This window comes from Mauremys reevesii, linkage group 27 (assembly GCF_016161935.1).
Source record: "Mauremys reevesii isolate NIE-2019 linkage group 27, ASM1616193v1, whole genome shotgun sequence".
In the NCBI taxonomy this organism is placed as follows: domain Eukaryota; kingdom Metazoa; phylum Chordata; order Testudines; family Geoemydidae; genus Mauremys; species Mauremys reevesii.
In genome coordinates this window covers 9,357,589-9,372,236 of record NC_052649.1, presented here as the reverse complement: position 1 = coordinate 9,372,236, position 14,648 = coordinate 9,357,589, and the positions used below count along the sequence as shown (strand labels likewise).

At 43.1% G+C, this 14,648-nt stretch overlaps 1 protein-coding gene across 3 annotated transcripts in view; it reads left to right on the top strand.

Moving 5' to 3' along the window:
- BRCA1 (BRCA1 DNA repair associated) overlaps window positions 1–8,059 on the top strand; it is a 46,330-nt gene extending 38,271 nt beyond the window's left edge. For all 3 annotated transcript variants that reach the window (XM_039516362.1, XM_039516363.1, XM_039516364.1), the window contains 4 exons: window positions 1,892–1,946; window positions 4,759–4,832; window positions 5,651–5,711; window positions 6,826–8,059. In XM_039516362.1, the coding sequence (XP_039372296.1) occupies window positions 1,892–1,946; window positions 4,759–4,832; window positions 5,651–5,711; window positions 6,826–6,932 (297 nt within the window). In that variant the 3' untranslated portion in view covers window positions 6,933–8,059. The remainder of the gene's footprint in view (window positions 1–1,891; window positions 1,947–4,758; window positions 4,833–5,650; window positions 5,712–6,825) is intronic.
- Window positions 8,060–14,648: the final 6,589 nt, after the last annotated feature.

Sequence of the window (14,648 nt, the reverse complement as noted above, 5' to 3'; positions counted from 1 at the left end):
CTGATCTTCCCCCCCTTAGTTATACATGTATGTGCAATGCACTTACTTGGAGACATTTCTCACCCTGTTCTCTGGTTAGCATGTTTGGTAATATTCATTAAGAAACTGTAAATACAAGAATAACCGTTAACAAGATACAAGACTTCATACAGTGTTCCTTTCCTTTTTTTAACACAATTGCCAAACTCGAGTATTAAACCTAAAGAAACTCCAGTTTTATCCTTTTTTATAGCATATGGGTTGCTTTGTGGAGCAGCAGTGTCTTGTATAGTTCTCTGGGCTGGCACTTCTGGGAAGCAGCAGTAGAAGGAGAAAAATAAAAATAAATTAAAAGCAAGATGTAATATGCATGTACTGTAGAAAGAGTGTGCTCTTCAGTCTTTGCCAGCAATATAATTGATTTTTTTCTTTTTGCTCCTATAGGAGCTAAAATAATACTTTTCAAGTCTATGGTAGCTTTCATCCCAAGTTTTCAAAGTCCCATATTTTACCAATATTAGTGAACAAAGCCCTATGAGTGTAGATAAAGATTAGCACCTCCTCAGCTACATCTGGAATGCTGTAGGATACTGCATCCATTGAAAATGCATAGGAAATTTAGATAGTGTAATTACTTGCTTTGGAAATTAGGCAGGATAGCCCTACGCTCATGAAGGGTGCTATTTTAATATGTCCAGAAGGGGTTTTATACCTCCTTCAGAAGATGGCATCTCTGGAAGCACAGTTCCCCTAACATCATGCTGGAGTTTTATTTCAGTGCTGACTTAGAGATAATTGTGCCACATTCTGTTGTTAACACCACTTCTGTAGCACCTAGGTTTGGTAGTTGGAAGTGTAATGATTTGGTGCATTCCTGCCTGCCTTGTGATATCTGCTGGGCTCACAACACAAGAATGTCTGGTTGCAGCTGTGCTTGTTGATTTATGATCAGTATTCTGTGATGTGTTTTCTCTGTGTGGTGCCCATAAAATGTCAGGATCCAATGTGATGTTCACACTAAGCTACTTCTAAATCTAGTGCACACTCTTGGGTGTGTTTGCTCTGACTTTCTGAGGACAACAGCACTGCCAGGGCTGGGCGTGGTCTGGCAACTCTTCTCTCCCAATTTTGAATGGTCATTGGAATTTCAAAGATCTTTAAGCAGTTATCATAAGTGTTGCAGATTTTAATTGAATGATTAAGCAAGTGGGTTATGGAACAAGCATGAATTGCAGAATGGCTCTCTCCTTGACCTAATAAACCCTTTCCATAGGAAAGAAGAAACTGTATACCTTGCCTATGGGCCACTGAAGTGAGGGTGGTTGACACAACGCTGCGTGAATGGGAATTTGTTTCTGAAACAATTGTTGAAATAATTCTAGCAGATCCCAAAAAATGTATTGTAGGCATGATCAATTTCTACTATCCATGAGCAATTCAACATAGAATATCAGTTTTAAATTAACCAGCTAGCAGTGAGGAAATCCATTGATGTTCAAGCTGCAAGCATAACTAATAAGATAAGTGAGGGGTGTATTTTCCAAAATATACACTGTGATCTTGTGTATATATTAGCATAAGTCATGTACCAAAGTCGCAGGAACTAACATTTCCCAGAGGATACCTGTATACTGTTGTGCAGGGGTCTCCAGTGCTTTCATTCTTCAGACAACTTCATGAGAAAGAGATTCCTCTTCCAGTTCCACAACCGTCCCCTGCTTGGTTGTCAAAGCATTAATTTGTGGACTACCAGGAAGAGTTTACTGCACCACAGCTGCTTCACAGAGCATAGCTTGAGAATCCCAACCATAGAGGGGACCTGATACATCACTCTAATAAAACAAACATTTCATTGAATGTCCCTTTTGCCCTGGAACCACTACCCTTTGTTCACATGTGCCTTGTTTTTCAGCTCTTCAAAGACTTTGAGATCTGTTGCTATGGACCTTTCACCGATATGCGCACAGGTGAGGGGTTCTGGATTAAGGGAATGTACTATCATTTCTAGAATCCACAGAAAATATCTGCAGTGGCCATTGCAAATTCTCCAGAATTGTTGCCTTTGCTGGCCCTTTCATGGAGACCCACCTTTTAGGGCTATTTAAACTGCAATTTACAGTATAGCACAATGAAACATACACTAGGTATTTTTTTCCAGTTTTATCTCCTTAGCTCACAAGAGACTGCTTGACTTTATATTAAAAAAAAAAAAAAAGTTTGGATGCAATTCTTTTTGGGGGAAAGCTCATCATGCCATGATACACCGATCTCAGGAGAATTCCATCTCTGTGTTGGTGGCATAGGGATGGCACAAAATAGAATAAGATTTGGCTTTATAAAACACTTTTCGTCTTGGAAGTCTGTCCCCAAAGCACTTGCAGGTGACTAGAGGCCCTAACAAATACAGTGATGGCCCCAAGCTCTCCTTACAGCACAGAAATTCATACCATGATGTTACTAATGTGATGGTGTTTTTAATGTAAGGTGATGAGCCCTACAGAAATCCCTATAGGTAAATTGAATAAAAAGGAAAGAACTAGAGCCTTGAGGAAAATACTGCACAGTTTAGGATTATGGAAAGTAAGATTTCCAAGTTCTGTAATGCCCACCTATTCCAATGAATACTCTTACCATAAGTAACAAATTAAAGCACTCAAGACCAGTAATAACTAGAGTGCAGTGCAGTGAAGGGGTTAGAGCAGAAGTACTTTATTTAAAAAAATTAAAAAAGAGTCTTGACAAATCTGGCATTTAAATTTCTTTTACTGAATGTGGCAAGTCTCAGTCCTCTAAACTGTCAGAAATATCAAAGGGCTAGATTCTGTCACCCTCAAACTGAGCTGTACTTTACACTGCACGTAGCTCCACTGAAATACACTACTTGTGAGGTCAGGTACTACCCAACCTGAGGTGAGGATGGAAAAGTCAGGCCTGTGTGAACAGCCCAATCAGAGAGAGAGAATCTTGTCTCTCCCGGCCTCATCTGCCCAAGTGTCTGTAGAAGACTGTTCATTCTTCTTATTACTCAGTAGGCAATTCTTAGAAGAATCTACTTAATCATGAAATTAGGCATTTCTGGCTCTGCTCCCTGATTGTCCAAAGATTTTTGCATAATGTCTCTAGGGTTGCTAGGTGTCCAGTTTTCGACAGAAACACCCAGTTGAAAAGGTACCCTGGCGACTCCAGTCAGCACCGCTGACCAGGCCGTTAAAAGTCCAATTGGTATGGGGCTGGCAGACACTCTACCCGGCTCTGGGTGGCTTCCAGGAAGCAGCTGGCATGTCCCTCCAGCTCCTGGGCATAGGGACGGTCATAGGGCCTCCGTGTACTACCCCCGCCCCAAGCACCGGCTCTGCAGCACTGGTTGGCCAGGAACTGCAGCCAGTGGGAGCTGCAGGGAGAGTGCCTGTGGAGAGACCCCCCCCACCCCATGCCTAGGAGCCGGAGGGACATGCTGGCTGCTTCCTGGGGAGTAGCCTGAGGTAAGTGCTGCCTGGAGCCCTCACCCCCTCCCGCACCCCTGTCCCAGCCCTGATTCCCCCCCCCCACACACACACACACTCCAACCCCCTTCCCCAGCCCCGTGAAAATGAGCAAGTGAGCAACTGAAGGAGGAGTGATGGCGTGAGCAGGGGTGAGGCCTCAGAGAAGGGGCGGAGCAAGGGTGTTCAGTTTTCTGCCATTAGAATATTGGCAGCCCTAAATGCATTCCCACCAGTGTCTGCCTTGGCCACGTCAAATATTTTTAGACATAATCCTTCCATTCAATGTTTGAAATTTTCTTTTCACATTTAAAAAAAAAAAAGCACGCAGATATGTAAGCACCACTCTCTCTGGAAAAAGTTTATGTACTCACTGTTGAACATTTGAAGTTATTTGAGTACTTTTCTACCCTCACACACAGCTCCTACCCATTATCTCAACAACTGAGACAGCCACAGTGTAACTTTATCTCGTCCTAATCTTACAAAAGAGCAGTTGTGAAAAGTAAAACACATATTAAAGCCTGCAATTATGCACATAGGATAAGTAGATGAAAACAATTGCAGCTTTCTCATTAGTTTAAAGCTGCAGGTATGTGGTGTCTCTTATGAAGACAATTAAGCAGCAAAACTTGTAGCTTAACTTTTCAGTAGTAAAAGCACATATCTTCCCATCTTTGCTCTTCATTCTCTTCTCTGCAGCAAACTCTGATTTGTCCAATATCACATTTATTTCTGACTGGATGAATTATCCCCACATCTCTTGACATTTACAGTAATTACCACAGCGTGTGCAGTGCTCACTCCTAGTGCTGTGATGAGCAATTACAGGCTCCTCTGCTTAGGAGATTTTGTTATGTTTTTTCATCAAGAGTTCAGCAAATTAATGGGAATTAAACACTCTGGCTAGTTTGTGTTAATGAAAAATTATCACAGATCTGTAACTTTTGATTCCAGTTGTAATTTCATGCTTTGGCTCTTTAAGTTAAGATGAACTGACTGGCAGCATTTTTTTCCAGGGGCTGTCTGTTGTCTCCCTGGGACCCCGAGGCTCCCATGGTGGTTCTCCCTACTGAAGAACCTAGGATAGGACTATAGTAATAATTGGCCTGCACAGACTAGTAAGAGCAGGGCTCCTTGTTCTCTGCTTATGCCACAAATAAAGGGGATAAAATTATTTCACTTGTAACAACCACACTAGCAAGGTATGGAGAACCAGGGCTGGACCTCTGACATGCTGGTCCCCAGGGCAGCGCAGTCATAATTGTAATGTGCTACTTTTGTGTGACTTAATCAGGTGATCTAGAATGGATGGCGGAGCTTTGTGGCGCCTCAGTGGTGAAGCAGCCTCATCTGTTCACACACAAAGCTGTAAGTATTCAGTGATGATGGTGTAAGGTAAACTGTCCTATTGATTTTTTCCCCTCCCTAAATACTTAGTGATTTTTGGTGCTTGTAAAAGACTGATGTATCCAGATATAGATAGAGGTAGGTGCCATTCACACTTCTGTGGGTGAACCAGAGATTGATCTGTAGCAGCCCTTCTCTCTCAAGCTTGGCCTCCCCTGAGCACAGTGCCAGTAGTGCCAAGATACGTGCTGGTCTTGCTGTGTTGAGGTTCACAGAGCACTGTGTACTGGCCACTTAACTCATCTCATAGGGCAGAGGTTCCCGCGGGGGCATCTAAGTGTGCCCGCGTCCTGGCTGGCGGTGGAGCATCCACCGAAATGCCTCCGAATTTCTGCAGCATTTTGGCGGCGACGCCTCTGGATGACGCCGCTCGCTGCTGACAAGCGGCATCATCAAGAGGCGTCGCCCCCGAATTTCGGCAGCATTTCGACGGGTGCTCCACTGCTGCCATGGTCCTTTGTCTGGCGGGCGCCAGACCAAAAAGGTTGGGGACCACTGTCATAGGGGCTCACCTCCGGCTTCAGCTTTCAGGAGCAAAAAGGCTCTCGTGCATTAACTTATAGTCACCAAGTCTCCCTGAACAGAAACTCTTGTAGAATATTCTTACAAAACTTAATACACTTTTTATTTTTCCTCCTCTTGACTCCTTCACTGGAGCTATGCGGTGAAGCAAAGAAATACCTAGTTATTGCTATCTGCAGACAGATGGGAAGGGTTGATTTTATGTAATACCAATAACGGTAGCTATTTTTATCTTGTTTCTTATCTTGAAATCCTAGAACTCTACTGCTGTAATAGTTGTACAGCCTGATGCTTGGCTCGAAAACTCAGGGTACAGAGGTAAGATTATATGGAGCTATGAATTGCTTTGTGGTGCACATGGTGAGTGCTTATGGTTCCACTGGTTTGAGTAATAAAATAGTAGTAGGGTTCTATAAAGGAAGCAGAATAAAGTCCTGTTATGTTTGGAATTGGGAGCACATTCCTACATTTCAAAACAGACACAGTTGGTCATTCAAATTTTTCCCTTACCTATCTTGAGAGTAAACAAAGTCCTGAGAGGTGGTTTGCCAGGCAGTCTCCTAGCCTGATGTGTAGTAGGAAGGTTGTGATGAAATGTGAATGTAAATATGCACTAAAATAAACTGCCAGCCCATGTATCCTGCATGTCTCCAGAGTCAGGTTTAACTGAAATCTATCCCTGGCAGCAGGGCTACTTTTCTAAAATGTACAGAGTTTAGGAGAGGCTTTGCATTGTAGAGACCAGTGAGATCTAGCAGAAAACCTCAGCAGAGAGAGAGAATACCCAGCAGTAAGCGGCCAACAATCTTCCTTTTCCAACTATTCAAGCACCAGTACCCCAACCCCAAAATAAAATATAAAAACCTCATTTGTGTCTGGCCATCCACCCCACTTATTTAAAAAAGACACAGCCCCCTTGACATTCAGCCTTCTGGGCAGTGGTTGGGACAAGAGGGTCCCTTCGTTTCTTTTTCTCCCTACCTCACCTAAACTGAAAAATGGATGTAACCTGGGAGCCTTTTAATGCCACAAACACCCTTTTGTGCCATCCTCCCCTATGAGAGTGTCCTCACATGTCTAGAAACATGCCCCACACGCTGAATGTGTGTGTGCGGGGAGAAACTGAGAGTCTGTGATTTGGAAATCCTTAAGTGATGCTTATCAAAGACTGCTCAGCTCTTACCTTTAGTAGTCTCTCTTGTATGGCGGTTTAAAGAGTTCCTGTGTAGATACTGGCGATTTGTCAAGTGGCCATGAAACAGCTGCATTTTATGCAACGTCAGGACGTGTAGAGTAGTAGCCACCATGTAACTGATTTGAAATGATATTTTGAACACTGTTAATGAAAATAATGCTGAAATAGAATAGCTCACAATCTGAATCTCACCCTGACCTGCAGATATGATTTTATCATTCATATTTTGTTTTGCAGCAATCCAACAGAAGTGTACTGCCGTGGTGACCCGAGAGTGGGTTTTAGACAGCGTTGCATGCTATGAGTGTCAGGAGTTTGATACCTACCTTGTCTCCCAGTCATGATGGTGCTGCTGCTCTTCTGTTCCCATTGCTCAGAAATCCTTATCAGTGCAGGCACTTAAGGACCAGGTATTTTTAGAATATCTTGTACACCATTTGTCATTAATAAGCAATGTTGTTTCAAGACAAATTATCCAAAGTTTTACTTCAATCAGCACAAAAATATTTAATTCTGCCTTTGCCCTATAAAAGTTGCATAACTGCTACTGTTTCAAGACTGTAAAACTTCTTGCTCAAAGTAGCCCTATAAAATGTATGTAGTGAATCAAACACATTTGTCACCTATCAGGGATTTAAAGCCCGACCTCCAAAGAGAAACACTGATGCATTATTTACCACCCCAGCCAGGTCCTGACTATTTACTCCAGGATGTTTTGGAAACATAACTATTTACAAGAGTTATATGGAGCTTGGGGCTTGAATTAACTCAGCAGTGCAAGTGCCATTTATCTCCCTGATTTTTGCTTACATAAATACCCACTGTATAGTGCTTATGCCAACACATTGAAATATAATAGTTTTGGGATCAATGGTACATCAACTCATTTTTTTCTGGACCATGGAAAAAGCTGTTTAGAAAATAGTACAAACAGCTCTTTTGTTGTTAGTTGGCACTTAACACAATTTTTCTATCCTAAAAACTTATCTGCAAGAAAGAGCCTAAAAAAAGAAGCCAACTTAACCAACAGTCACTAACAAGTTAAAGTAAATCAGTCCTTAACCTCTATTAGTGATTGCTTTGTGATAATTTTAGTTCTATATGAGAGTATTTATAGCATCCTGATGTAGTTGTGAACAAGATGTATTGTCACATCCCTGCTACCTATAAAGCCCTAAAAAACTCTTTGATCCTAATACTTCATGCCTGCAAAATGAGAGGTCACAAGTAGAAAGAACATATTGCTTTTGCCTGTTGCCAAGGAATCCACCTTCATAAATAATATTGTACTTTCAGAGCAGAGAAACTGTTTTCATAGTTATATTTTTAAAAAATTGTTTATAGTACAGTTCAAAGAATTGTTTGATACAATGACCTGCAGTAGGCTGGTCTAGAATATTTGTATAAAGTATATTTGTAAATGTTAGAATATTCAAAGCAAATAAATGTGACTGGCAAGTATTTTCCTTAATTGTGCAGCTCTCTGGGTGTGACTCAGCCATTCAGCCTTGGCACTAAGACCCATATGGAAATATTTCTAAATCTAATCTCCTGGCGATGGGGGGAGGTGGAGGAGGAGGCCAGCTGGAAGAGATTTTATAATTATAAATTGGAATTTCAGAGCTGGAGACACAATTGTATGTAGGTTCCATCAGAATGAGAAGCAGATGTGTTATCAAGTGTTAAACACGGGCAGATGTAGTCTAGCTAGGACTTACTGCGAGTAGGATGAGTGCTGGGAGCATTTGCCTCAATCTGCTTATATTGTTGTTTTTCCTTTTTTTTTGGTTCCTTTTTCAAGCTTGTGTGACAGTATTTCATAACTGTCACGGCTGCTCAGCACAGCCTCACCTTCAGGCTGACATTCCTCTTATCTCTGGAGTCCACATTGGATTTTTTATCTACCTCTCAAAAGATTATAGCTGTGGGGAGAGGGGGGTAAATGTTGCCTGCTAGATGAGAGGGAAAGGCCGAGCCCCTCTCACAGCTGCCACTGTGAAATTGTTCCTCTGATCTGGACACAAGAGTTGTCCTTTCCAGGAGGTAATGTAATAGTTCCTGCTAGATTATTGTCAGTAGGCACAATACGTGTGACGCTGTCCTCCTCCCTCTGTGAAAAGCTGCTGTACAGGTGACAAGGTCTCTGGAAGCTGTTTCTAAGCAGTACCATGTACAAATTTTGCATAGTAATCTGCATCTGAGTTAAGCTTTGAGTGAAAAGCTCAATTATTTTGAGAACCCAGTTGAGGATTACTTACTTTTTTTTTTTATGTTACCATAGGGATTAATTGAAGCTGCAACTTGCCCCTCTGCCCTAAGGTGTATTTTCTGGTTCTGGATGCATTAGAACTTTATGTTCACCAGATCATTTTCTCTTTCCTCCTCATTCTGTTTGCCATTTAAAAAAAAAAAAAATTACCAGCTTTAGGTCAGCCCAAGGGCAGTGCCTTAAGCTGGAGACTAGGTGCAAGTTCCCTCCCTCTCATGCTTCAGGTCAGGAAGGGCTGGGAGTCCTGCAAGAGCAGCCTCTGAAAAGAGGGAGAGTCACATCACATAGTGGTGACCCTTCACTTCATGGGCAAAGTTTGTGGATGTCGTAGGGAGCTCCCAGGGTGAGAGTGTGAGCCTAGAGCTCAGAGAAGGACTTGTAGAGCCTGCAGGGGGAAATTAACTAGCTTCACCCAATTTAAAATCTGGTTAAATCATATGGCTTCAATAAATTACAGTTGGCACCTCATTCCCCATCATAAAGGACTCTTCGTTAGCATAGATTCAGATTTCATATTGTATTGGCATGTTTCTTGCAGCTTTCTAGTATCTCTGTCCTGAGACTTTTCTCTGTTCCCTGTGAAAATGTTGCATTCCGGCACATCGCTGATGCGTAATGACTGAAACCAAGCCCCTAGGACATAGCAGATTGTGCAGCTAAACTATGGGTATCTGCTCTAGTCTGACAGTATTCTGCAGCTCAACTGCCAACTTCATCAGGACAATCTGAGGGGAAACTCCTAGTAATCAGGATTGCGTGTCCTTTGTGACATCCTGGGGTGACTTTGTGCAGTAGGTGAATCCAAAAAAGATCTTAGATATGTCTAAGGCACTACAGCTCCTTAGGATTAGACACAGAACAAAATTATGGATGAGCATGAAGTTCCAGAGAGGCTTTTCTCTTTCCATGCTCCTGGATTGCCGGGGCTGTGCTTTGCCAATGATTTATACTGATAAATGTGGTGGTGTTGGGGAAAGCATTATCAGAAAGGTGTGACTTACATTTCCGTCTGAACACCATAGGGCTGAGGCTCAATCCGATCTCTAGCTCAGCATTTCTCAAACTGAGGTCCGTGACTCTTCCCCCTCCCTCCCAGTGCCTCCTGCATGCCATGGAACAGCTGTTCAGTGGCATGTAGGAGGGAAGGGGCGGAGTGAGGAGGACAGGGGGTGGGGTAGGTTCTTGGGGGAAGGGGTGGAGTGGAGGTGGGGCCTGGGGCTGAGCAGAGGGCTTAGGGGTCCACAAAAATTTTAAAATCAAAATGGGGGTCCTGGGGTTGCTAAGGTCTGAGAACTGCTGCTCTAGCTAACTAATTCCATTAAATAGCAGTTGGCAATTGCTAGCTTGCATGGCATTGAAATTATTCAAAACTAACAAGCTTCCCTAGGATTTGAGCAGTAGATATGAATTTAACTGGTTCTCAGGCATGGAGAGGGCTGGTAACATCAGTATGAAGTCTGAGTAAACAATATTGTGATGGCAGAACTAACACTTAGATTCAAGTGTATACAGTGATGGAGAAATATCAGACTTAATTTGGATGTCTCGCACTACACCAGCAGAAAGGTTGAGCCAAGTAAAATCCTTGGAAAAACAGCCATGTCTGTAACTACCGCTGCTAAAAGCAAATGCTGAAGTGAAGGGATACTCATCAAGAGCTTAAATAGTTTATATCCACTGTAATGGCTGAGGGGTAAAACATTATCTAAAGTTATATCCCTCACTGTTTTGGTTCCTGGGAACCTTCCCTGCTGGATTTGCAGAGAGCCCCAGGCCCACTATGATGCATAACTATACAGTGTGGTCCCCAAAGATAGAGCATGGGATTGCAATATCTGTCACATACCCTGCACCCATGTCATCCCCAGAATGAGCCTACAGACATTACAGAAAGGCCACACACAACAAGCCATAGCATACAGGGGCTCTGCATAAAGTTACACAAAATGCAAAACTCAGGCAAAGGGCTGAAGAGAGAGGCTTTGAGCAGTGGTTCTTGGTGCAGAGGTTTCCTGTTTGTGTCAGTTTGTTTTGGGTGAAAGTTGGATTTTCCGAGATTGCTGAGGGATTAGAACAGTTACGGCTGATGTTGCCACTGCACTTTCTTCCTGTAAATATGCATGACAGTATGTGTGTATGGGTTGGTTTGGATGGGTATACATTTTGGTGGATGGTTCTTTATTTTTGTTTGTGATTGGAATGTTTCCTTGATGATCTGCTCCCGATCGTTACAACATACAGTGACGGGGAAATAAGGAGAGAGAATGCAGGGACAGCCTGTCAATTACTGTTAAAATAACAAGAAAAAGGGGTCAGAGTAGCAGCCGTGTTAGTCTGTATCCGCAAAAAAAACAGGAGTACTTGTGGCACCTTAAAGACTAACTAACTAAATAAATTTGTTAGTCTTTAAGGTGCCACAAGTACTCCTGTTGTTTGGTTGGTTTTTTTTTGAAGAAAAAGGGGGAGACTCAACTAATAGAATTGAGACTGGCTCTTTAGTTTGCCAATGAGTTGGAGCCTTTCATCTCCACTGGTTCCAGTCCTGCTCTGGTGAGTGGTCCTCAGAAGTCTACCATTGACCCCTGGGAAGTGAACTGGGTGGGGCCTCAGTCCAGTTCCTAGTAGTGCAGGTGTGAGAGTCACAAACACAATCCTAATTAGATTGTTCCCTTTGTTGTGAGCATTGTAGCAGAGGCCTGTGATTGATTGAGCTATGGAGACTGACTGAATGCCCCTCTCATACCTGGAAAGGTATCATTGAGATTGCTCTCCAAATAAGGTGGTGGTAGAGCTGCATCTCCCTTCCTTCTCCTATGTCTCACTTTTACGCCTACTGCAATGATGGTGGTGGAGTCTAATAGTAACTACAGCTGCTAAGAGCAAATTTCTACTGGCATGAGCCCCAGCTGTCTGCATTCATGTCAGAAATGATCATCGCCGCCTCTGCCTTGGAGTCTTGACAAAAGTTGATCCAAGAACAGGCTAGCCTCCTCCAGAGAGGAAAAGGCAATGTTTGCTTTCCCGGAGGCTGATTGGAATTCTGAACCCAACAAAATGGGCATAGTCACCATCACTCCTTCTCTGCATAGGCCCCCTTTCCTTCAGTGTCACGGGTACGTGCTGGGTTAAAGCAGGTGACTTGAGAGAAGATGCCCTCCTCTGCCTTGTAATGCTAAGAATCAAAGGGCCAGGCTGAAATAACTTGCCCACGTGGAATAGTAAGTTAAAGCATCCCAGTCTGGCCCTAGGTGAGCAGGGCCATGTTTAACCATCTTTTCTCTCTCCCTTCTCTGCATCTGTTAGAGACTTTTCTCCTTTGATGCACTTTGGTTTTACGTTCTCTCAGAGGGACCACATCATGCTTCTGACTTCCATGTTGTTTGTTCTTATTCCCTCTCTCCTCCCTACGTCTGTATAACAGTTTTTATCTTGGACTTTAATTTCCTCCAGTAACTTCTGTTCTGTACAGCTCCTGCCCCCTACAATCTCCCAGCAGCCACACTGCCTCATCAATCTGAAACCTGTTCTCTTTCGAATTTCTCCTCTAATGAGGTTATTACCTCCTTCAAGGAATCTGGCCTCTCTGTCACTGCTTGGCTGCCTCTAGCAATCAGGAACGTTTTACAAGATTTTAACGGCTATCACAACCTGAAAGGGGCCTAAAATGTCATGTCAGCTCTTGAATAAGTTCCAGCTCAGCTAAGAAAACTCTTTGATTTTCCTGGTTTAATTTTTGGCCCCTTAACTTCAGATGAACAAAACAGTGAGGGAAAACTTAAGCAAGATGTAAAGGAGGCTGACTTGAAACCATGCTCTCTTGCCCCATCTCCTGTTTGCTATTTTCTGTGTTTCTAGCCTCAGTCCTCTTGCAGTTTGGGAACATGAGAGTCATCTCTTCAAGTCTAAGTTCAGTCCCTCTCTAGAAATCTAACCCGACTTCCCTGGAGTGTGAATGTGAGATCCTCACTGAAATAACGGTTTGTCTTAGATGTACAAATATTGCATTAATGAATGCCATATAGAGGTTTGGATAGACAGTCTCTTTAGGCGCTGGTGAATAAGCGGGTGAAAGGATTCTGTGTTCCTACAGCATGTGTGTGCACATTCAACTAGTGCTAGGCCAATGGACTGCATGTAAAATAGAAAACGGGAAACTGGAGCATGAAGCTAGAGCAACAATGAGTATTGTCATGGCATCTCTGCTGGGTTGTCCTGAGTGTCCATAGCTACTGTGAGCTCATGTGCCTGTCGCTCAGAGGCCTGCTGTAATAGAGACCTACAGGGATCAAATTCAACAATATGTGACTTAAAAACAAACAGTATGTCAAGCAAAATATCTATCTAATTCGTGGCTGAGCATTACAGCATAAAGCTACCTGGTTTTGTGATGCTAGAAGCCTGTATTGGGAAGTGCTTGACCATCTTGCTTATCAGTGCATTAAACCGGTTGCACTGTTCACTCATGAGATGTGTTCCAGAGCTTACCATGTGGCATGTAAAATCCCTTGCCTTAATGTTAATTCAGGCAAAGACTTGTTTCTAGGAGAGAGAGCTTGAAACTAGAGTCACTTTTCTACAGACTGGTATATAGAAAGTGTGGCCAAGATTTTTAAATGTTGGTGCTCAACTGAAGAAGCGAACGCCCATTGCACCTGTCGCTGTCAGCTGGAGTTATGAGAGCTCAGCATCTCTGCAAATCTAGCTGCTTATTTAGGTTCCTGTCATTAGCCATCCAGGTTTGAAAATATTGGCTTTGGTCTCCCGAAAGTGTCTTTCTCCCTGTGTAACTAAACATGGCTCTCCAAAGCTAAAGACCTGAGGTTGAAAGCGCTACCTTTGTGGAGGGAAGGTTTAACAACACAAAGCAGCATTGTAGGGACTCCAAATGTCTACTGAAGATTTTGCATTGCTTAGTTTCAATTGGAGGAATCAAGCGCTGCTTCAGTTGATGTTCTTGTGGGAAATGCTCTACACTCAGCAGGCTTAATACCAGGGACGCAGAATCTAATTGGAGTTTGCTTTGTAGCTTGTGACTTAGGAATGGTAAATGAAGGCAATGGTAGCCTGTAGGAAAGGTACGACAAAGCTGACAGCACCTTCTCTGAGGCAGCATACAGGCCTTGGACAAATTGCTCTGTCTAGTTTATTATCTTGCAGCACTTCTGGATACGATCATGTGCATCTGTATTAAATATCAGTGTTCCCTTCTCACCAGAAAGGCCGGAGACTTTATCAGTCTGTAGCATGTATGTGCACTTAATGCCGAGGCAGCTTTACCCCTTGGTGGGGCCTTGGAAAAATCACTTCTCCTTGTCTTCAGAATTCACAGTGTAATCTTAATCCACCGAATATGTCTTGGTCTGAGTCAGTCTGAGTGACCCCTCAGACGAAGGCAATCTGTATGTAGCTTTATCACTGGCTTGCTGGAAAAGGCTCACTCAAGCAGACAGGTCCTCCCGTGTTTCGTGATTTCTGTCGGTCTGCCATTGTGTGACTTCAGCAGCCTTGGGACCTTCTGAAAAGGTGGGGCTGGGTGACATGCAAGTATTCTGGGAGTCTAGATAATGGTGGGTTTAAAGTTGGTGTCAGCAGGCAGCAGCCCTCTGAACCATCCATATTTTAAAAGTAGGAATGATAGATTGTCCTACAAGACCTTACGACCATTTGTTACTTGGAGAATCTTCCTTTTCTCTCTCTTTTTTTAGCACAAAAGCCCTGGATGCAGGATCCCTGGGCCAGATTCAGTAGTGGTATAAATAGAGGTGCATGCTACAAGCTATGGGAGCATGGC